The 22,149-nt window shown below is 37.4% G+C and overlaps 2 protein-coding genes across 3 annotated transcripts; one reads left to right on the top strand and one right to left on the bottom strand.

Moving 5' to 3' along the window:
* The first annotated feature begins 203 nt into the window (after positions 1-203).
* Positions 204-8,215, top strand: sephs1 (selenophosphate synthetase 1). 2 transcript variants are annotated; one of them, XM_007233838.4, is made up of 9 exons: positions 204-453; positions 3,040-3,269; positions 3,494-3,597; positions 4,345-4,452; positions 4,589-4,743; positions 4,850-4,940; positions 5,201-5,300; positions 5,404-5,616; positions 7,105-8,215. In XM_007233838.4, the coding sequence occupies exons 2-9, from the start codon at positions 3,077-3,079 to the stop codon at positions 7,317-7,319; spliced, it is 1,179 nt and encodes a 392-aa protein (XP_007233900.1). In that variant the 5' UTR covers positions 204-453; positions 3,040-3,076; the 3' UTR covers positions 7,320-8,215. The 2 variants fall into 2 exon arrangements, with proteins under 2 accessions (XP_007233900.1, XP_022535278.1); XM_022679557.2 differs by lacking the exon at positions 204-453 and adding an exon at positions 1,858-1,993.
* An 830-nt stretch (positions 8,216-9,045) lies between these two features.
* Positions 9,046-21,971, bottom strand: cpt1b (carnitine palmitoyltransferase 1B (muscle)). The gene is made up of 19 exons (XM_007233844.4): positions 21,538-21,971; positions 18,973-19,121; positions 18,545-18,684; positions 17,438-17,609; positions 17,255-17,356; positions 16,346-16,483; positions 16,151-16,228; positions 15,909-16,016; positions 14,960-15,044; positions 14,407-14,602; positions 13,828-14,013; positions 12,518-12,623; positions 11,944-12,060; positions 11,643-11,807; positions 11,287-11,421; positions 10,685-10,837; positions 10,225-10,338; positions 9,688-9,780; positions 9,046-9,563 (listed from the first exon to the last, which is right to left on the bottom strand). The coding sequence occupies exons 2-19, from the start codon at positions 19,111-19,113 to the stop codon at positions 9,480-9,482; spliced, it is 2,313 nt and encodes a 770-aa protein (XP_007233906.3). The 5' UTR covers positions 19,114-19,121; positions 21,538-21,971; the 3' UTR covers positions 9,046-9,479.
* Positions 21,972-22,149: the final 178 nt, after the last annotated feature.

Below are 22,149 nucleotides of genomic sequence, written 5' to 3'. Positions count from 1 at the left end.
TTTGGTACAGTGTTTGGTTCAGGTGTACAGGTACAGTGTTTCATACAGTGTTGGGTTCAGATGTACAGGTTCAGTGTTTGGTTCAGGTGTACAGGTACAGTGTTTGGGTTCAGTCAGTCATTCACTCACTCTCTGGCTCTCTTGGAGCCTCTTTAAAGGGGAGGTAATCGCGCCACAGCGCCTGATCAGGACCCTTTGTGTTGGACGCGGGTCAGTGTGGGATCCCGCTCCCGCAGACCGCGCTGTTTATTACTGTAATTTACCGCTGTATTTCTGCTGCTCGGCGCGGAGCTGAGCTGGAGGTGTAGCGCTGGTTGTGAGGCCGGGAGGGAGAGCCGCGGGCCTGGGCGCGGTGTTTTCAGGCAGGCGGTCGGCGCGGGCAGCTGTGAGAAGGCGCTGTGGCGGCGGGCCTGCTGCGGCTCTGTATCGGGAGGCGCCGCTAAAGCGAAACCGGTAAGGAGAAGCGGAGCTGCTGAATTAAAGGGGAAATGTAGCGGGAATGCATGTGTGCCACAGCGCTTAAAGCGCGGGGAGCGCTCCTTTACGCCCTAGTTTACGGGTTTCTGCGGGTCTAGTGGGCTCTAAAGGGGCGCAGCGGGGTCTGAGCGCTGGTTTTAATGCCTAGTTGGAGCACACCTCTCATGGCGCTGGGCGCTGCAAGGGTTAATTTTTTCCACCGCCGACATTTTACTATAAACGCTTAAACCAGCCTATACTAAAATAGCCCGCTAACTAAAGCTCGGGCGCGTGTTTAATGGAGCTTATTCGCGGCTTAGTGTATGTGTGGGGTGAAAAGCTGCAGTATTGAAGGTGTTTGTTGGCTATTTTGGAGGTTTGTTTGCTGCAGGGTAGCATTAGCAAAGCTGTTTTTACAGAGTCTGCCCACTTCTGAGCTAGGTTAGCTAGTTCCCCCATTATATCAGACTGTGTCTATATGACTGCGAACCGCTAGAGGGAGCCCGCAAGTGAGACCTAAATTAATGGGTGTGAATGGAGCTAAAAAGCTAAAACGCACATTAAAAATAGTAATTAATTGATTGTCTATAATATATCTTTATTATTAGAAGGTAGAACTAAAGTTTGTGCTAAAATAGCAAAGAAGGCGGACCTGCTACAATTACGCATAGTACAGATTTTTAGTTTGTTTGGTTACAGTAGCTCACAAGTGCACGATAACTGACAACTTTACACAGTGTACACACCTGTAAACTTAACATGTGCAGAGTGCAGCAGCAAAGGACGTAGTAAAGACTGAATTAATTTCACCTAAAAGTTTCTTTAATTTTTACCAAAATAAAAACTTCTGGAATATAATCAAGAGCTGCTTTATTTTTTGCACCAGAGTGGCATAAAGTTATCTAAAAACAAGGTGTGTCAGACAGATGATTGACAACTTTTAAAAAAAAAGTTTTTAAAAACCAGGGTTATTACACCAAATATTGATTTCTGAGCTGAAATAACAAAAGGTCTGAAAGCTGCATCATTTCCCACTTTGTACTTGACCATCTTAAGAGATCAATATTATACCTTTGAGGGTACAATTATGAAAAGTGTACAAAAAACTACTTATATTATACCTGTTTTTTTGGTGTGTAGTGAAGTAGAAGTCTGCATTAAACTGACGGGTTGAGTTTAAAAGCTTTAAAAAATAAATATTCTGTGTTGAGAAAATGAGAACATTTTCAGTATATAAAATAAAACATTTATAAACTCTGCTTTTGCTCAATTGCTTCATATGAACCCATTTATTTTGGACCCCCTCTGGTGGTGAAAGAAGCCCGGGGTAGGTGCTGAAGTGGGCAGTCTCCTCTCTGTAGAGGCTCTTTGGTAGCATTAGCTGGTGGTGCGAGAGCAGCAGAGCTACAAACAGCTGCAGCAGCTAACAGAGCAACACCGCCCACTTTACTACATCTAGCCTCCCCGTATTTCACTGCTGCGCTGGATCAGACCTGCAGATGAGCAGCAGCGGGTTTTAAAGACGCGTATAAACCCCGTTAGTAACTTTTAGAGCTGTTTCTGCTGCAGCAGCTGCTGCTCTGTAGGAATCTCGGGCCTATAGCCGCCGCTGCTGCTGATCAGTGGCTGAGCTGATGTGGTTGTGCGCGCGCTCTTAGTGCGCTGTTTTTAAAGGGGAGGATGTGCTGGAAACTCCTCTATAAACAGCTCGGTGAATGGAGGAGTTTAGTTGGGCACTGATTTTAGTATGGGTGTGTTTTTAAGTGCACACACATATAAATACAGGAAAAGTAAAAAGTATTTTAGACAAAGTAAAAGGACTTTATAAAGAGTGGAATCTAGCGTAATTAAACAATGCAGCACTACTGTACAAATATATCACTATATATAAATATTAGGGCTGGGAGGTTTATGTTTTAATGCGATTTTCAAAATGAGACGATGGTCTTAATAGAAGCTTCCAGAGAGATTCTCAGTAGATTGTCTTGTCTTTTATAGGATAGAATAGTCTTTTATCTACACTTATACACTTTGCCTTAACTGAAATACAGGGTTACGTTTGCACCATGTTTAATAAAAAAGCTGCATGTGAAGTTCAATGGGGTTGTGCACTATTTTTAAAATGGAATAGTGGAAATCTGTACATATTAAAGCTTCTAGAGAGTATGTCAGATCTCAGTAGAGTAAAAAAGTATTTTTATGTGGCAGTTATTTCCATGTTTTATGCTGTTTCTTAACTGAAATACAAGGAAGTTGCTTTTGCAACGTGTTTAATATAAAAGCTATATGTAAGGTTGAAGGGGTCTGCGGACTATTCGCTAAAGAAAAAAAAATACAATAAATTAATTTTGTTATGTTAATGTTAATCACTCAGTAAAACATAACATTTAAAATTTTGTTTAAATGTAAAATAAATAAATAAATAAAAAAGAACAAAAATTAAGGCAAAAGTTTTGTCTTGACAGTATTGCCACTGTGCCTATTAATTTAATCTGCAGGCTTTTCTGTGTGTGTGTGTGTTTTAATATGAACTTATTTTATTGTAAAGATGCAGCTAATATAAAATTTTAATCTATCCCTCAGTGTGTTGACTGGTGTGGGCTCCAGTAAAATCTAAACCATGTCAGTGCGGGAGGCTTTTAACCCGGAGAGTTACGATCTGGATAAGAACTTCAGGCTAACACGCTTCACAGAACTGAAAGGCACTGGCTGTAAAGTTGCTCAGGATGTCCTTCAGAAACTTCTCGAGGCTTTGCAGGAGAACCATTATCAGGAGGATGAGCAGTTCCTCGGGGCAGTTATGCCCAGACTAGGTTTGTAAAATATTTTTTTCAGTATTTTTTCAGTCTTAATAGAATAGTCGCATTCTGCTGTCACTCTTATTTGTAGTGTGTCTTGAAGCTAAATGGCTGAAATATACTCAGCAGTATTATTTATTTAATTTAAACAGGCTTTTTAAAACATGCTGCTACCTTTATTTTTAAATGATAACTTCTGATTTAAAGTATGTGTATATGCGTGTTTGTGTCTATTACAGGCATTGGAATGGACACCTGTGTTATTCCTTTGAGACACGGGGGGCTTTCACTAGTACAAACCACAGATTACATCTACCCTATAGTAGATGACCCATACATGATGGTAAATATCACTTATGTGTATAACTAATCAAAATCCAGTTCAGTACAATAGAACAAATCAATATAATGCTTTCATAACACACTAATAATAAAGAATAGTATCTTCTCTGTAGTGGTCCTGTGCCATTTAAGTAAATGTTCATGAACCTCATTCCATAACTACACTGGAGCTTTGATTGGGCCCAAAAACTCCAGTCCAATTCAAATCAAGCCTGTGCGCATTCTGTCCGAGCACAACCCGGCCTGCCCTATAAACTCGTTATAAGCCTGATTTAACTGACATTTGTTTAGTAAGTAGAGCATTAAAACTTTTAATCTTTTAAACTACAACTCTGAGTTATTTGAATGAGTGAAATCGGTTCAGAATGATGTTAATGAACAGTGCTACACAGAAGAAGCATAGGATTTGTTATTTAGAAAAACTGTTTATTAAGAATTAAACTCCAAAGTGTGATGAGGAGGAGTGGAGGGGCTGGGGGTTTATAACATTCTAGAAGTGTGATTTTTTTTTTACTTTGCTATATTGTGATCATCACGCCAAAGCTTTATATAAAATTAAAAATAGCCTTTTTTGTGTCCAACCCGAAAGGGCCAGAGAAAAGTGGTGGGTTGTGCTCAGGCAGAAAATCTAAACTCTAAATTTTGTTTGCTGACAAAAAATGAAACGTTAGGGCACCGGAAAAGAAAGGCTCTGATATAACTGCAAATTACAAAGTAATTTATTCTGCCTTTTCCCCCCCAATTCCAGGGTAGAATTGCGTGTGCCAATGTCTTGAGTGACCTGTACGCCATGGGAGTGACTGAATGTGATAACATGTTGATGCTGTTGGGTGTTAGTAACAAACTCTCAGAAAAGGTGAGACTGTTTAAAAAAAACTAGTAACTGCTTCCAAATAAGATCTGTTCTTTCTACAGCAAAAACACACCTGTTTGAAGGGTGTTTCAAAATCAAGGACTTGTTTTGGACTAAATTAAGTGGTGTTTGTTTATAGGAGAGAGACAAAGTGATGCCCCTGATTATCCAAGGTTTTAAGGATGCGTCAGAAGAAGCTGGTACCTCAGTCACTGGTGGTCAGACTGTTGTGAACCCGTGGATAGTCCTGGGGGGCGTGGCCACAACAGTGTGCCAACCAAATGAGTTTATAATGTGAGTGTAATTGTTTTTTAATATTTGTCCAGGCATTCTCTTACACGTTCTTACTATATCTCATATATTTCATTTTCAAAATTTAACTGTTCTCTTTGTGTTAAAGGCCAGACAATGCCGTGCCAGGTGATGTGCTGGTTCTTACCAAACCTTTGGGAACTCAAGTGGCGGTAGCGGTACACCAGTGGCTGGACATAGTGAGTCTGTTTTCTCTGTATAGTTGTGGGCTTTGTAGTTATGGATGCTGGTTTTGGTCCAGTTATCTAGTTATCAAAACTAATTATCAACATGCTTCTTTATGGAATCCAATTTTGATCTTTTTTGGCATCCCTCAAAGAACCAATTAAAGCACTTTTATTGTTAAGAGTGTACATTTCTTGGGATGTTTAATTAGTAATAATTATTTGTTTATACATTTATACATTCATTCTGTATATTTTGCCCCTCTGTATATCAGCCAGAGAAATGGAACAAGATTAAGCTAGTAGTGACTCAAGAAGATGTGGAGCTAGCCTATCAGGAAGCCATGCTGAATATGGCCAGACTCAACAGAACAGGTCAGTACTGGATACTCACAAATAACACATCACACATGCTGTCCCACATCCACATATCCTCTCCATGCTCACCACCCTCCTCCTGGTGTCTCTCTTTGTTCAGCGGCAGGCCTGATGCACACATTCAACGCACACGCAGCCACAGATATCACAGGCTTTGGGATTTTGGGACACGCTCAGAATCTGGCCCGGCAGCAGCGCAGTGAAGTCTCCTTCGTCATTCACAACCTGCCTGTCCTTGCCAAGATGGCTGCTGTCAGCAAAGCCTGCGGGAACATGTTCGGCCTAATGCACGGCACCTGTCCCGAGACGTCAGGTGAGTGAGAGAGTTTACTACCACTCATACAAATGGTTGATTGATCTTGTAGCTTGCTTGCAGGGGGGAGTCTAAAATTAGGAATGTGATATACAGCTGTGGAAAAAAAATGAGACCACTTAAAACGTATGCGTTTCTTTGATTTTTACCAAATTGAAAACCTCTGGAATATAATCAAGAGGAAGATGGATGATCACAACCATGAAACCAAGCTGAACTGCTTGAATATTTGCACCAGAAATTGGCATAAAGTTATCCAAAAGCAGTGTGTAAGACTGGTGGAGGAGAACATTCCAAGATGCATGAAAAATGTGATAAAAAATAAACAGGGTTATTCCACAAAATATTGAAGTACTCTTAAAACTTTATGAATATGAACTTGTTTTCTTCGTATTATTTAAAAGCTCTGCATCCTTTTTGTTTTTTTCAGCCATTTCTCATTTTATGCAAAAAAAAAAAAGCTCTAAATGACAAAGTTTTTTTTTTGGAGTTTGGGAGAAATGTTGTCCGTAGTTTATAGAGTAAAACAAAAATGTCAACATATGATCTCTTATTTTTTTCCAGAGCTGTATAGTAAAGATAATAAAAACATACAATTAAAGTCAATAGATTTTATGAACTTTGAATTATAATTATTTTTGGCAGATTTTTACTTTTATAATGTTGCTGCCTTCTTTTGTCTGGTGTGTATGTGTGTATGAGTCAAACTTTAAGAGTTTGATTTGTGCAATACCTAGAATGTCCCTCAGCCAATCACATTGTGGGTTTGGAACTAACTGTGGTATAATATTGGTTTTCTTCTTATTTCACCTCATTAGAGCACCAGAATCATTTTTTACTCTCTTTTAAGGGTGCATCCAAGCAGAATTAACATACTTCCTATAGTATAATACTTCCAAATGTAAATTTGTTAGAGATCAGTAATGAGTGCTGTGTAAGTTTATATATATATATATATATATATATATTTTATTTTTTTATTTTTTTGTCATTGTATACATTTTTCTCTCTGTGAGTTTGTTCACATCTACATGTTTGGCTGTGTATTGGCAAGAACATAACCATACAATATATATCATAATATGGGGTTTACAATTCAACATATACTATATTGTTAGGTATATAAGTTATATTACTATATTATAAGTAAGGTGATATATTGCGATTGTTTAAATAAAGTTTTACGAAAACTGTCATAGTAAAAAACACAGATCATGTATATAGAAAAAATCCAGTTTATTAAATCTGAGTAAAAAAACAGTGGAATCTCATGACCGAATACAGCACTGTTACCTAGTGGGCGGGTACAAATAAAACACTAAATGAACTGTGGTCTGACACCTATCTTTACATATAAATCAAAATTGTGTATCTGAAAATTGATAAAGTACTGCAAGACAAAATATAGCGATACTTCAATATATAAATGTTTTCTTTCACCCCTACTTACATGTTATGCACCGTCTTTCTCCCTGGAATTCCCTGCAGGAGGCCTGCTGATCTGTCTTCCCCGAGAGCAGGCCGCTCGCTTTTGCGCCGAGATCAAATCCCCCAAATATGGCGAAGGCCATCAGGCGTGGATCATCGGCATCGTAGAGAAAGGCAACCGCACGGCTCGCATCATCGATAAACCTCGCATCATCGAGGTCGCTCCACAGGCAGCCACACAGAACGTCAACACCACCCCAGGAACTACGTCCTAAAGCTGATCATCCCCCTGCCAGTCCCTCATGACCCACAGATCCTGACCTGAGCAATTAGCATACTCTAGCACCAACACGGAGTAGATATACACACACCTGCCCACTGTGGCCTTATGGCAGATACTACATGGACACGCTTACCAGTTAAAACAAGGGATTAAATAAATGACAAAATTCTCATTGGTTTTTATGTTTAGTTTTCTGTTACAGGAAGCTGCAGAAGCATGTAGCGGTAAGGCAGCTTCTACAGTAAATGAAGAGTATGATGATAATCTGATACTGTTGATTTCTTTTGGATCTCCTGTTCCTCTGAGTTGTGTCCACAGAATCGCCCAAACTCCAAGTCTTACCAAGAATTACCAGTGTGTTCAAACCTTATGCAGATTATACATATTGTTTTTCATCCTCCTGATCTGACTAGCAGTAGTTCAGACTGTAACTGATGCCTTCAGAACTGATGAAGAGAAATAAATAATAATAAAGGTTTTTTTTTAAACCTTTGCTTTTGTATTATACTCTCCTCATCTAGTCAAATAAAGTCTTTTTTTTCTTTTAAATGGACTGAATGAATCAAAAGGAATACCTCTCTCAAAGATTACTCAAGCCCTCATATTCTTTAAAGTGTACCATGTCTACCTTAAACAGCAGTGTGTTGGCATTTGTCAGAGAATGTAAACAGCGGAGATGCAGTTTATATATTGTACGATATTCACCGTTTCATATAGACATCATTAGATTCTTCTCTGTGATAGAGTTGAGTTTTTATATTCTCCTATGAAGACCATATGATTATTTTTTTCTCTCTTATCTCTCTTTTTTTCTTTCTTACTCTGTTTCTGATTCACTAATGGTGACATATGCCTTTGTGCCCCCTGAATAAATTTGATCTTTTTTAATTTCTTGGAAAATGCGTGCTTTTTTTGTGTGTAAGGACACAAGATCTAGTAACATTTAAGATTACTAGAGCTTGAGATCTAGAGCTTGATTTAACCACTAATCTGTAGCAGCTGATCTGCAGGATATAGTTAATGGCTCAATTCATTAAAGCACTAAAACAGTTGCCATTAAAGTAGAAGTGGACCAGATTTTTTTTCTTGTAAATTGAAAGCAATAGTATATCTGAGAGGGGGGGTTGGGAGCATGGAAATTAAGAGCCCAACAAATTCCTAAAGTAGCCAGATTAATCAGTCTAAAAATACTCTGCACCATAATGCACGATTTAGAAGTACATTTCAGCATGCTTGTAGCAAATGTCATGTTACGCATCTGAAAGCTTCTGTATTCGACAAATAGGCCAGTCTCAAATCTGCCTTTCAGAAACATGCTTGTTTACTTTTATCAATTTATTCATTTTTGGTCAAGTAGCAGACTTGACACATTCCAGTCAGCTTTTAAACAAATACTGACATGAGTAAGTATAGGTTCTGGTGTTACTAGATCTTTGTGCTGCACTTGAATCTGTAGATCATAGAAAGATTCATACACAGTTGGAAAAAGTCCTCAATTAGTAAAAGAAAGTTATATAGAGAGCATTATAAATCAGGTTTGATGACAATGACATGGAGTTCCCCAGGGATCAGTTCTTAGACCCCTTTTGTTTAACCTCTTTATGCTCAATTTGGGCCAAGATCGTCAGGACAGCAGCAGTGAGTACTGTAGTTCTGGTTATGGAATGGTCCTGTAGGTTTCAGCAAAAGCTTTCAGCACAAAAGATCAGCAAAACCAATCAAATCAAATAATTTAATGAAATATGCATGAATAAAATAGCTGGACACCCAACCAATGCCCCAACTAATATAACCTGCAAACGTGCTTAAAACATATAGTCAGTATTTACAATTGTACACAGTATACTGTTTCTCTAATTATATTACATTGTGTACAAGTACATTACAACTTTACAAATGTAGTCATTTCTCTTAACAATTTTCAGATTTACAACATTTCTTAATAATGTTTTTTTAGTTTCAGTTGTTTCATAACTAAAAGTCCAGTGATTTTAACTGATTTATGTCTATAATAACTGTACAGTATTTTACATGTTCTCTTGGTGATGACTTTGTGTGATTTGTGATTGTCCATTAAGCGCTTAGCTGCTGAAATGATCAGCCATATCTGTGCATTTGTGTGTTGTGATGTCTTAATTTACACTGCTGAGACTTAATTTGTCTTCTGCTTCTGGTCGAACAGAGCTCTGATGTCCAGCATGGCTTGTCTGATGTTCTGGCCGAAGCGATGTGAGTCCTGTGGGCGCAGAGATTTGGTCCAGGAACAGGGTTTGGCTTAGATTAGTATGGGTAAAATAATGAAAATGATATATTTTTTATGTATTGTTTGGAGTATTTCTGCAGCCTTGGAAGTGTCTTACCGTTTCTGGGCATGAGAACTTGCTGGAGATATGGAATGTGATGAGATTCTCTCCAATAATAATATAGGAAACCCCATAACCATCATCAGCAACCTGCAAGAAAACATTTAGAACATTTATATGTAGAACATGAGATTCTAGATAATGATGTAAAGCACTGGGATTGTCATGATATCCATTTTTTGGACAATACCATTGTTATATATATATTTTTATGGCACTAATATAGAGAACATGCTACTACTAATAATGATGCTTTTACACATTACTTTTAAAGCATAATGACTTAAGAAATAATAACACTGAGATATTTTATTTTGAAAAAAGGAATAAAATTTAAATTTCCTAAGTAAATAAAACAAGTAAATTGATACAATTAATACTATTGATGTCAGCAAAATTCATTGATGCTATGTCCATATATAGTACGAAAAGACAATAGTGTCATTTTTGTGACAGGACTACACAGCACATTATTATTACAACACATTATGTGTCTTGGTCTCTAACATGCTCTTGAGTGTATGGAAAACTCACAGGCCCAAAGCCTCCTCCCGCTCCGACATATTTAGGGAACTTCTGGATGTCAACAAGGTTGAGCTGCTGCTGGGGCGTCTGACTCGTGGAAAGATGCCAAGGCTCTGAAAGAACCTGAAAGATAAAGATTTATGATTTTAGTTGGTCTCTTAAATAATTCACTACATGAGGAACAGTATTGGGACACTGTCTCCTTTATTATTCATTCTGAAATCAAAGGTATTAAAGAAGAGTTTATCCTGCTTTTGTTGGAGTAACTTTCTCTTCTGTTCTATTGGTGGTACTTCTTTGCAGGGAGAAACTGTGAGTGTGTGAATTTGGCGAATTAGCTGAATGCATTCATTAAAGTGTCCATAAACATTTGAACATATAGTGTGTCACTGTGTCCCCATGTATTAATGTTTAATGTGAACTTTCTTTATCAGAATGATGTGAATAATCATTTCTTGATTCATCTTACCTGTTTGAGGAAGGGGGATTCAACATCGACTAGTTTGGAGACGATGTAGAGGCAGAAGAGATGGCGGTCGATCCCATCTCCCGTCATGGCCAGACGATACATGTTCTGGTGTTTATCTGCTGCTATCCGAAACAAAGCCAGCCTTTTCTCTTTCTGTTTATGTAACAAAATTGAAAAATAATGTTCAATAATGTACATTTGCAAATCATTCTACAGTGGTACATTATACGATCTGCAAAAATATGCTGCATTCACAATAGTATTGATTAAAATCTCTACTTTTTTTTTATTTGCAATTTTCAAAAATTCATAACTTTTAAAGTGATTGAGATTGCTTAACTCATTAGTCCCTGTGTGTAAGCCCAAACTTAATTTTTTTACTCATGTAACTACAGTACTATTACATCTTTAAAATCAATGTAATAGGCCCTAAAATAGAGCCCTGTGGAACTTGCCAATTGCAAAAGTAGACAAGGCCCACACATCAGCCACAATAGGATGAACTTGAAAGTTAGTAAGTTTAAGAACCACTGTGCTAAAACATTGGCTTTTTATGTCAGGTTAAAGTCCCTCAGAGTCCAATCATTCAGGCCTGCTCTTACCGTGCAGGTCTCGTCCACCATGGCTCGTACAAAGGCTGTAGATTCAATGGTACAGGATCGAACTGTCTCAGTCCGTCCCTCTCTGAACATACGGGTCATCGAGGACTCATATGTAAGACAGAACTCCCCTTTGTCCTAATAAAAATGATACCATTGTTAAGAACAGCGTTTTTTATTATTAATTACTTAAAATTACTTACAGTTACAGAACTTACTTACAGTTTTGCAATATCTTGCAATATATTGAATATCTGTGTTCAAATGTATGTATCGTTTCGCCAATAGACAGCCCTGCAGCCCTAACTTTTCTATTAACCCAGTGGTTGGGCGTGTCTGTGTGTGTGTGATTAACATACCCTGAAGTGAGCGAGCTGCAGTGCCAGCTGAATGAAAGCATCAGGGCTTGTTTTGCTTTTCTTGATCTGGCCTTTCCCAAATTCTTCAAACACATAGCCGTGGAAATCCACATCGTCAGCTAGATCCTTCGCTATGCGGTAAGAGCCTTCAATAATATCCTGACACTGAGAGAATCAGAGACAAGAGAAGGTCACAATTTACAGTAAAATAAGTATGAGTAACTACTTATTTGAATTGTCTTACGTTAAGCATACTACATAACATTCTTTAGTTACAGCAGATTTGACTCTTAACGCATACCGGTTTTGGAATGTCCCACTGTAGCCTGGTAGGAAAAGCCAAGCCTTTATTGATGTCTCCTTTGCAGTGCCCCTCCTCTGTGTATCCTAAGCGGAAGTAGTCTGTGGCAAGAACGTCCTGGAGATTGCACAGAAAATGTCTTTAAGAGTGAGCAGTGGTTGCCAAACAATGTGATTATGGCATGAACATAAACTGATCAGCCATAACATTAAATTCACCTTCTTAAAAAAAACTGTAAAGGTCATACTGTTGTACTCATTCACACTACTGATCTTTAGATGCCCAAGGCCTTTTGATAGATATTATATTTTTAGATGAACATCAGCCATCACAAGCTTACATCTCAGATTTTTATGCTTGCTAACTGTTTTTTGCTTCAAACACATCTTCAAGGACTCTTCATGGACTGACTGTTCACTTGCTGCCTAATATGCCTAATATCCCTCCCTTTGACAGCTGCCACTGGAACCAGAAAATCAAAGTCATTCAATTCTCTTTTTAGTGCTTTTAATGTTATGGCTGATTAGTGTGAATACAGAATTTGATTTAATTTTAGTGCCATGGTCATTTTTACCTCTAACATATGTCCAACGATGGGGGCATCTGCCCACGAATGCTCAATGTTCACCCCAATTTTGCCGTTCTTATACACGACTAGAGTGAAGGATTTATCAAACCACCTGAGAAAAAAGAGAGAAAAAAGAGAGTGGACACAGTTATAATTGTTTGTATCTAAAGTTAAAGAGCATCTCTAGTGCATACCACTTACTGCTAGTTGAGTATATAGTATATATATAGTACATAATTGTTTGGACTGTAAGACGCACTGGATTATAAGGCGCACTATCAAGGAATGTCTATTTTTATACATAAGGTGCAGCAGAATGGCTTTACTGCTCCTTAATATCTGACTGATAGAATGCATACATAAGGTGCACCGCATTATAAGGTGCATTGTCGATTTTTGGGAAAATTAAAGGATTTTATGTGTGCCTTACAATCAAAAAAATATGGTAGTGTAGACTAAAATTGAGTTAAAGGTTGAGCATACTCAAATATATTCATAATACATACTGATCTGTTTTTGAGTGTGCTTATGAAGAACACTATTGTTCCTCAATGCAATGTGAAATTAACAGGAAGGAGCTTTTTAGGAACACTGTATGACCTCCTGTTAGTACGAAATGGTATTTACACTAGCAAGATTAGTATATAGCATTTACCTTACGGTATACATTATAGAGTATGAAGTGTGTAATATAGGAGTGGGCAATATGGCCCTAAATTAATATCACAATATTTCATGATATTTTCACGATAATGATACATTTAGCAATATATATTTTAAGAATACACTACTGCAACAAAATGAAAAATACATGTTATTATTGCATATGATATGATATGGCACACCCCTAACTAATATATTAAAAAAATACAAGAATTTGATCATGTTTGTAACAGAAGTCAATGATCCAGAATGTCATGATACTAATAATGCACTCCATATTTCTCCGTATATACTCAGGATTAAAGTAAAATAAATGATACTGGCCATATATAATCTGACTCTAGTAGATATATAATAGGAAATAAGAACAATGTGATTTTTCTTTTGCTAAAAACAGCAAAAAAAGCAGCATCCTTATGTGATAATTAGGGGTGGGTGATATGGCACAATATTTCAGTGTATAATATCGTTCACAATATTCAAAAATGTTGGCGATGTTATTGTGTATGATGCGATATGGCACACCCCTAGTGTAATATTCCATTAGGTATGTTATGCTTGATGTACTTTACACTTCCACAGTCATTTGGCACTTAATGACTCAGCTTCAATCAAACACAAACTGCAAGCCTGCAAACATCCCCATACCGTACCTGTCATAGCATTTTCCATGCAGCAGAGATTTGGCATAGAGATCCATCGACCCAGGCCTCTCAGGGTCATATCCGTGCTCCTCATCATCCAAGGTCAGGAAAAAGGCGGCCGTTTCTATGGCATTCAGAGACGCCTTGTTCACCCCGTCACTGAAGTACTTCTGCCTTGCTTTGGCCCAGGGAACTCTAGAGATGATTTTAAAGAGGTATAAATATGATTATGTAGAAATAACCATTTATACTTGGGGTTTTCTGGCTACAACAACAACCTGGATACCCAAGGATTACTATCAAACTATACCTTCCTATACTAAAGTCTTCCATTTCCACATGTATTTGCTCATATAAATCAGTAGACTCTTACCTGTTGTACCTATTGTCTATACACTCTGTTTTTTTTCACTGCACCAGTGATCTAGCCTTATCTTACAGTGTTTTGTTGTACTGTACAATTTTGTATTAATATTACATTTAATTAAATGAAAATCTTTTTATTTTAATGATTTTTTCTCTTCATTATTATATGTTCCCAGTCTGTGACCTTGGTTTCTATGTCAGTAATAAAACGGCTGTGTTTACCTGTTCCCGGCGGTCAGAGCGGCCAGTTTCAGTTCTCCAGGCTGAGGCTCTGAGCTGTTGTTAAGAATGTACTGAAACTGCTGCTCCAGTTCAGAAGGCAGGAGATGGCGGCCGCCGTAGTACAGCCAGACCTTAAAGAAGCATCCTTTGTGGTACACAACCAGGTGCTTCCTGTTCCTCAGATGCTGGACGGTGTCTGAATAAAAATAATAATAATAAAAAGGATATTAAGATAGGCCTATTTTAATATTTTATGAAGTAGTTTGCCAAAACAGCAGCATTGCAGGAATACTGGATATAGCTAACTCTATATACAATTACTTATAAGTAAGTAAGTAAATAAATAAATACATAAATAAATAAATAAATAAAGGCTTCTTTATGTTATGACAGTAAAATGATTATTTGACAATTTAAATACCAAAGTATTGTCCTGTGTTTTCCTGGGTATTATGATTAACTGTGAAATGAATTATGTTTTTTGCCTGCTTTTAATGACATTAAACATATTTCCATGTTAATGATCAATAAAGTAACAAATGATTGTCCTTACCTGTCTCAATACCGGGGATTCGAGTGGTGTTGAACATTCTTTCATACTGATAGGAGCACATAGGCACAACCCCCAGAGCTCTCATCTGTACAGACAAACATACGACATAGTGTCAGTCTAGCAGAGACAATAACAGCATGTACACAAAAATATAGGAATCTATATCACTTAGTATCCTGTAGTAACCTAGTATCCTATATTATTTATAATGTATACTATATAAACTATACTGTATAGTATAATATCCAAGATGCAGTAATATCTGGTAGAAACAACTGTGGTATTGTGACACCAATAAATCCTCCTGTATTTACTCAATGTAATTATTTAGACTATTACACATTTATAAATGTGTAAATAATTACAATTATATATTTACAACCCCAATTCCAAACAAAAATGCAAAATGGGAAACTGTTGTCTTGTCAAGTGAATCAAAATAGTTTGTGTGTGGGGTTTCTGGATCGTGCTGACATTTGACTTCTTATTTGAATGATAGAGCTTTAACTTGCATTTGTGGATTGCACTGTGAACTGTGTTCAAATACAATGATTTCTGGAAGTGTTTCTGGTCCCATGCAGTATATAATTATAATGCAGTGCTACCTGAGGGCTTGAAGATCACCAGCATCTGATATTGGCAGTCAGCCTTGTCGCTTGCACGCAGGGATTTTTTTGGATTTACTGACTTTTTAGATGATATTATGTATTGTAGATTGTGAGCTATCCAAAGTCTCTATCTCTCTAAAATACGGAACACTTACTTTTCCAGCATTGCTGCAGCCTCCAATTTTTTGGAACTATCAATATGTGGTTGTATTCTGTTGTATTCTGTTTTATTTGCATTTTACACAGTGTCTCATCTTTTTTTGGAATTGGGGTTGTAAACAGAACCATTTTCTACACTGTTCCTGGGTGTAAACTGTAGTATCTGGAGTGTTTGTGTGTACCGGGGCATGCTCTCCTCGCTCTAGCTTACGGCGGTACTGCAGGATGGCGTGGACCACGTTGCCTGCACGGGCAGCCTGTCTGTGGGTGGGGAACACATACAGCAGGTCCTGATGGAGACAGGTGCGTACAGTGAATTGATACAGCTTTTTTTTTTTTCTCAGGTATAAATCTATACAAACACCTCTGGCTACAAATCTTATGGTGTATGGAGTTATGGTGTAGTCAGCCTTGTTGTTCTTACCATGATGTAGAAGTTGCTGTTCACCATGATAGGCCCTCTGCTTCTCATATAAATATATTCCTCCCACCAGTCGCTGACCTTTACAAAGATACAGCAGAAATTATTCTCTACGCCTGCATTCTCAACATATACTCAGTTTACTGCTCAACGTGAGGCGTTGTTAAGCAAATATAACCTATGTTTAGGATTACTTACATAGTTATTGGACCACCAGGATTTCAGCTGAAGGTATTTTTGTAATTTAGGGGCTTGGTCCTTTTTAAACTCATATGCCAGAGTTTCCATCTGTTTGTATTGGTCATCATCCAGCAGAGGTCGCACTGATTCAAGATACTAAAAAAGAAAGAAAGGGGGAGTTTATTTAAAGGAATAGCTAATTGTATAGACACTATGGGTATCCAATTTCCTGGACAACGATTAAGCCACACACACACACACATATATATAATAAGAAAACTGCATTTAAAATACCATATAGTTTAAGACTATGTCTAATGCCTTTGGGAAGATGCCCTAATATGTCATAAAGTGTCCATAATGTATCAGAAAAGTGCCCATAATGTCTTAGATACAAGAGTATGGAAGCTTAAGCCAACAATACCAACATAATTAAAAACCTTTCCAAATGTTTCCAAATGCACTTAGTTTACTCAAATAGCACTGGTATGATATGACTGCTCATTCACTATTGATAATACTAAACAATCAATTAATACACCATTCAGCTGATGATGCTAGTTGGGTGCTATGGCTGGCTGGGGAAAGTTATGTTATATAAAAAAAACACATTTTGGGAATGACTGTCACTTTAATCTAAAGAACATTTAAGGAAAATAAATGGACTGTGGTGATACAAGTAATGGTAAGTGGTTTTAATAATATTGTATGGTTTCTGAAATGTTTCTGCTAGGCTATATTAGGTCATCTTTTTACCGTATCCTCCCTATATCTCTGGTGCATTACTAAATAAATTCCAGAACCAAAACAAAAATATGCATTGGGTTAAGGGTAAAGTGTGTAAACAAGATTTTTTTCTGAATCATGCATTAAAAGCATTTACACAATACATTATTTTGTCTGGTCTGGACCAAGAAGCTATCTCACCCTGCAGATGGTGTCATCAATATTAGGCACTGGAAGTCTGGGTAAAGCAGCCTGGAAACTGTAGAGCAAAGGACGGCGTCCTGAAAACATCTTTACCAGCCTCTAAAACACAAAAGAGACTTTACATTAGACATCTAAAAACACCCACTGCAATGAAAAGTGCTATAATAGTGTGTACTCTACCATCCAGAGTCTGGTGGACGTGCTCATTTTTCCATGCGGTTCAAAGATCCAGCCGTGATAGGAGAGCAGGGATTTCAGAGTGTAGCGCATCAGCAGAATCAGAGACAACCACAACCCTGTGGCAAACAGGATCGCACTTAACACCATCTGAGACTGGACTGTGAGATACTCACTACAGAGAATATAAAATATATAAAAAAAACAGCTATCAGAAGATTATCCAGATAAAGCATGAAAATAAGAACATGCAAAATTCTAAATATAATGTTTGGTTAAACTAAAATTGATATTATAAAATAGTTAAAAAATAACAACATCCATTGAAATCTGATACATAACAATACATTAATTTTATGCAGCGAACATACTGTATAACAATATCTAAAATTGTCTTATTTCCAACATATATTTTTAACATATGGAAATCCATGTAATGTTTTTTTTTTTTTTAAACAGGACATTTTCAAATATAGGATTAACATACATTATATAAAGATTAATTATACAGCTCTGGAAAATAATAAGAGACCACTTCAGTTTCTAAATCAGTTTCTATGATTTTGCAATTTATAGGTATATGTTTGAGTGAAATGAACATTGTTGTTTTATTCTATAAACCACAGACATTTCAAATAATAATCATCATTTCCAAATAATACAAATATTGTCATTGAAAGCATTTATTCGCAGAAAATGAGAATATATGAGAAAATAATGAACAACATAAATTCCTTTTACCCTTAAATAATGCAAAGAAAACAAGTTCATATAAACAGTTCTGGTTTTTAATCACAATTTTCATGCATCTTGTCATGTTCTCCTCCACCATTCTTACACAATGCTTTTGGATAACTTTATACCACTTCTGGTGCAAAAATTCAAGCAGTTCAGATTGGTTTGATGGCTTGTGATCATCCATCTTCCTCTTGATTATATTCCAGAGGGTTTCAATTTGGAAAATTCAAAGAAACTCATCACTTTTAAGTGATCTCTTATTTTTTTTCCATAGCTGTATATGTGAATTGTACTATAAGTACAATCTAGTAATTATTGCTTTAAAGTGTTTATTTATTATCATGTTTGTGATACAGATACTGATACACAGACCTCACAGGTAAAACTTTCTTGATGCTGTCAATCATTCCCATGGAGGGGTCTACTCGGGCATACATGGAGCTCATTATTGCAATGACCATGAAGAGCCAGCTGGATGGACTCGCAGGATAGACCCCTGTTAGGATGCCATTCTGCTCAAACACACACAAAAAAAGAAAAATGTCAATACATTATGGCAACTCACTCATACAATATTTTTATTGTATCCAACATCTGATTTGAACTGAAATGTAGAAGTTTTGTATTATACACATATAAATATATGTAAGCTTTAAGTGTACTTACTGCACTTACTGTAACTGCTTAAAAGTAATGTGTTTAGGAGGCAAAAAACCTGCATAAACCTACTGGTCTATAGCTACTAGCTGACAATATTCCAAACGCATTTTCCAGCTTATATCCAGACATTCCTCACTTACTTTGAACTGAATTACACGTTTTCTCCATGATGTTACTCCAGAAAGGTAGATGTGTTTCAGCACTTCACGGCGAAACTGAAGATTGATGCCCTCCGAGGTGACGGTGAACTGGAAGGCCACCGCCTGGTGGGCCTCTGCCATCGCACACGCTGAGGGCAACAAAACAGCAAGTGAAAAAAGAGTCACAGGACTGACTCATACAGCATATTTTAATCGCTTATGCCGACTAAAACACCAATCAATTTTACTGTCGCAAACAAATTTCCAATGTCAGGATTATAAATTATGTTAGTCTTGCTAGAGTCAAGTTGCAGTTGCATCATCTCGATCAAATCGACTGTGTTTAATATTATCATAAGTCTTGAGACTTGGTTCATGCAAATGTAGAAGCGTGGGAACATTTGCAGAACTGGGCATGGATAAGACTCCTGCGATGGCTCAGAAATCACGGTTCTCCTGTAGTGTACAAAAGGAGGAGAAACTGGTGGAGCTGTGGAGTCTAGTTGCAGTCTAGCAAATAGTGACACTGCAAGATCCCAAGTCTTTGCAAAATCTAAGCTTGAGACTAGTCTGTGACTAGAGAAATAAAAAACAGTAAATTACTTTATACAATCATAAATCCTGCAGCTATAATCCAGCAGATACATAAATGGTACAGGCGTTGTCTGATCAGACAGCTTCCTTCGCTGCCCTATAAAAAGGTTCTCAGTGGCTGCTTTTGCGTATAGTGTACCTCTTGGTGAGAGATGGCCGCATGATTAAAATGCCTCTACAAAGCACGCAGACATTTTGCTCATTTGACAGACTTTTACAAGGCACTTCACTAGACTGAGAGAAACAGGGCACACTCTCAGAAAAAAATTACCATTTAGTACCTATAATTGTACGCAAAGCTCTTATCACTGTGGCAGTACCATCTTAGGGTACAGATGTGTACTTCTACTTATATGAACAAATGTGTACCCTTACTTTTTGTACCTTAGGGGGATGATTTTGTACCCTAGGACCCAAAGTTGCTTCAATTAATTGCCCGCCATCCAGGCTGCCTATCAGTCAGCCACCATTGCCTTTGTTTGCAATAATGTTGTGAAGGAGAAATCTGCTCTGCTACAGAATGGAACCATATTGTCTTCAGCAACAAATCTAGGTTCTGTTTTGTTTTAGTAATTGAGAGGAACTAAGGAATGGACAATAATAATACATTTCTGCATCACCTTCCCCCTTTCTGAAGACATACAACACCCTAAAGTTAACTAGTTAACCAGCAGCAGCTGGGTTACTAAACTTTAGTGCTCCTGATGACGTATAAAGTGCTTGAAGGGTTGTCCCAATTCTTAGGGTGCAGGATTTCACCCCTTCCCCTTCTAACTCTGTTTTAAGGGGAAGGGGTACACTCGAAAAGAAGGGGTAGGGATAAGTGGCAGGGCCAAGGGGTGAAATGGGATTGGGCCTTTGACAGCCATGTCCTTTATGACCGTAGTACATCCACTGACCCTTATGACCTCATCTAAATGCCAGCCATGCTGAGAAGATAGCCTATTCCATCTTTACCTTATTCTCACAGAATTTCACTACCAACAAGCAAAACTAAAGTGTAAAGTGAAGAAATCCTTCATAAAAGCTTTATAGGGCATAGGTCAGTCAGGCAGGTAGTGTTGTCCCCGCAGGTTGTGCTAGTGACAGCGTATGGCTTGAGTTTCTTTTTCCATGTCATATGACTGGAGGCACACCAAGTAGGGCAAAGTTGAGCAAGCAGAAAATAGCAGAGTGGACAGCCAGAGAGGCATGCAAGTGGTGCGTCAAGGTTGTTGCCCGGAAGCGTCATAGAGTAAAATCAAAGGGTTTCACAATATTGTTATAAATTCGCACATGTTTTTTTTCTAATTAGCATTAAAAAAGTCATGATTAAGATTACTATCAAGCTGTAAATATACATAGCAAGTATATATTGTATTTATAACTGTAGTATTTGCCATACATGTATGATATAATCTACTATACAAAAAAAAAACACAACACCATAACATATTCATATTTTATACCATACATTAATTAACATCAGCAATAAAACCATAATAAACTCTAATAATAAAAAAGTAAAATAACAGGAAATTAAGCTTTTAAAGTTCAAGTGTTGATGCTTTTCTTGTAATACATGCACAGAACCAGCATTAAAATATATGATCATATATTAATGATTTAAGACATATCAACCACACACTACTATATATATATATATATATATATATATATATATATATATATATATATATGACAGTTTACCATACAAGTAACGTTATAGTATGATTCTTTAATAATGTACCATACAATAAAATGCAATATAATAATATAACACATTCATATTAATACCATACATTTTAATCAACATCAGAAAAAAAAAAACATAATTAAATTTAGATCATCAAGAAAAATAACAAGATTTCAGACAGTTCAAGCTCAAGTGCTGATGATTTTTTTAACACATGCACAGAAACAGCCTCACGATATCTGATCATTTACATTATTAACAATGTAATAAGTTTAAACATCACATATTTACTGTACCTTGTTTTTTTCTTTTTACAGCAGTCTGATGTTAAGTTGATGCAGTGACCCAGAATAAGTGAACACGTCCAGGCTGCTCTCCTCTCAGGGTCAGTGGGAACTCCTGGTGCAGTAGACAGCTGTGGAGATCAGTGTGACCCTGCTGTCCACTCTCCTTCAGAGGCTGGAAATATTGCTCCTTCTCTGCCTCTACCTTTCCTCTGTGCCTTTCTTCTTCAGTGTGTTTCACTCTTTCTCTCTCTTCCTCTCCACCACAGTCTGTGTGTGTGTGTGTGTGGTGTGTTTGTAACTGGACACCTCTCTGCCCCTGCTGTAGGCTTAGGGCCCAAATATCAACATTAAATCTTGCTGCTAGAGTACAGGAGGAAGACGCTGCAGGATTTCTGAGTGCATGTTAGGAAGTATTCCCACGTCTCCTCAGCTGGCCAATAAATAAGGCTTCTGAGTGGGTTATGTAATGGGCGTCCGTTGCCACCGCAACGCCCATGGTCATTCTTGGAACCTGCCTCTCTGGTTGGAAGAACACAGTGTTTAGAACTCTCTCATAAAGAAGACCTTCAGTTGTATTATGGGGAATTCTAAGAAGTGTGTTAGTAGTAGTGCCCATTAGTG

Source organism: Astyanax mexicanus, chromosome 9 (genome assembly GCF_023375975.1).
Source record: "Astyanax mexicanus isolate ESR-SI-001 chromosome 9, AstMex3_surface, whole genome shotgun sequence".
In the NCBI taxonomy this organism is placed as follows: Eukaryota; Metazoa; Chordata; class Actinopteri; order Characiformes; family Acestrorhamphidae; genus Astyanax; species Astyanax mexicanus.
This window is presented reverse-complemented; position numbering and strand designations above follow the sequence as displayed.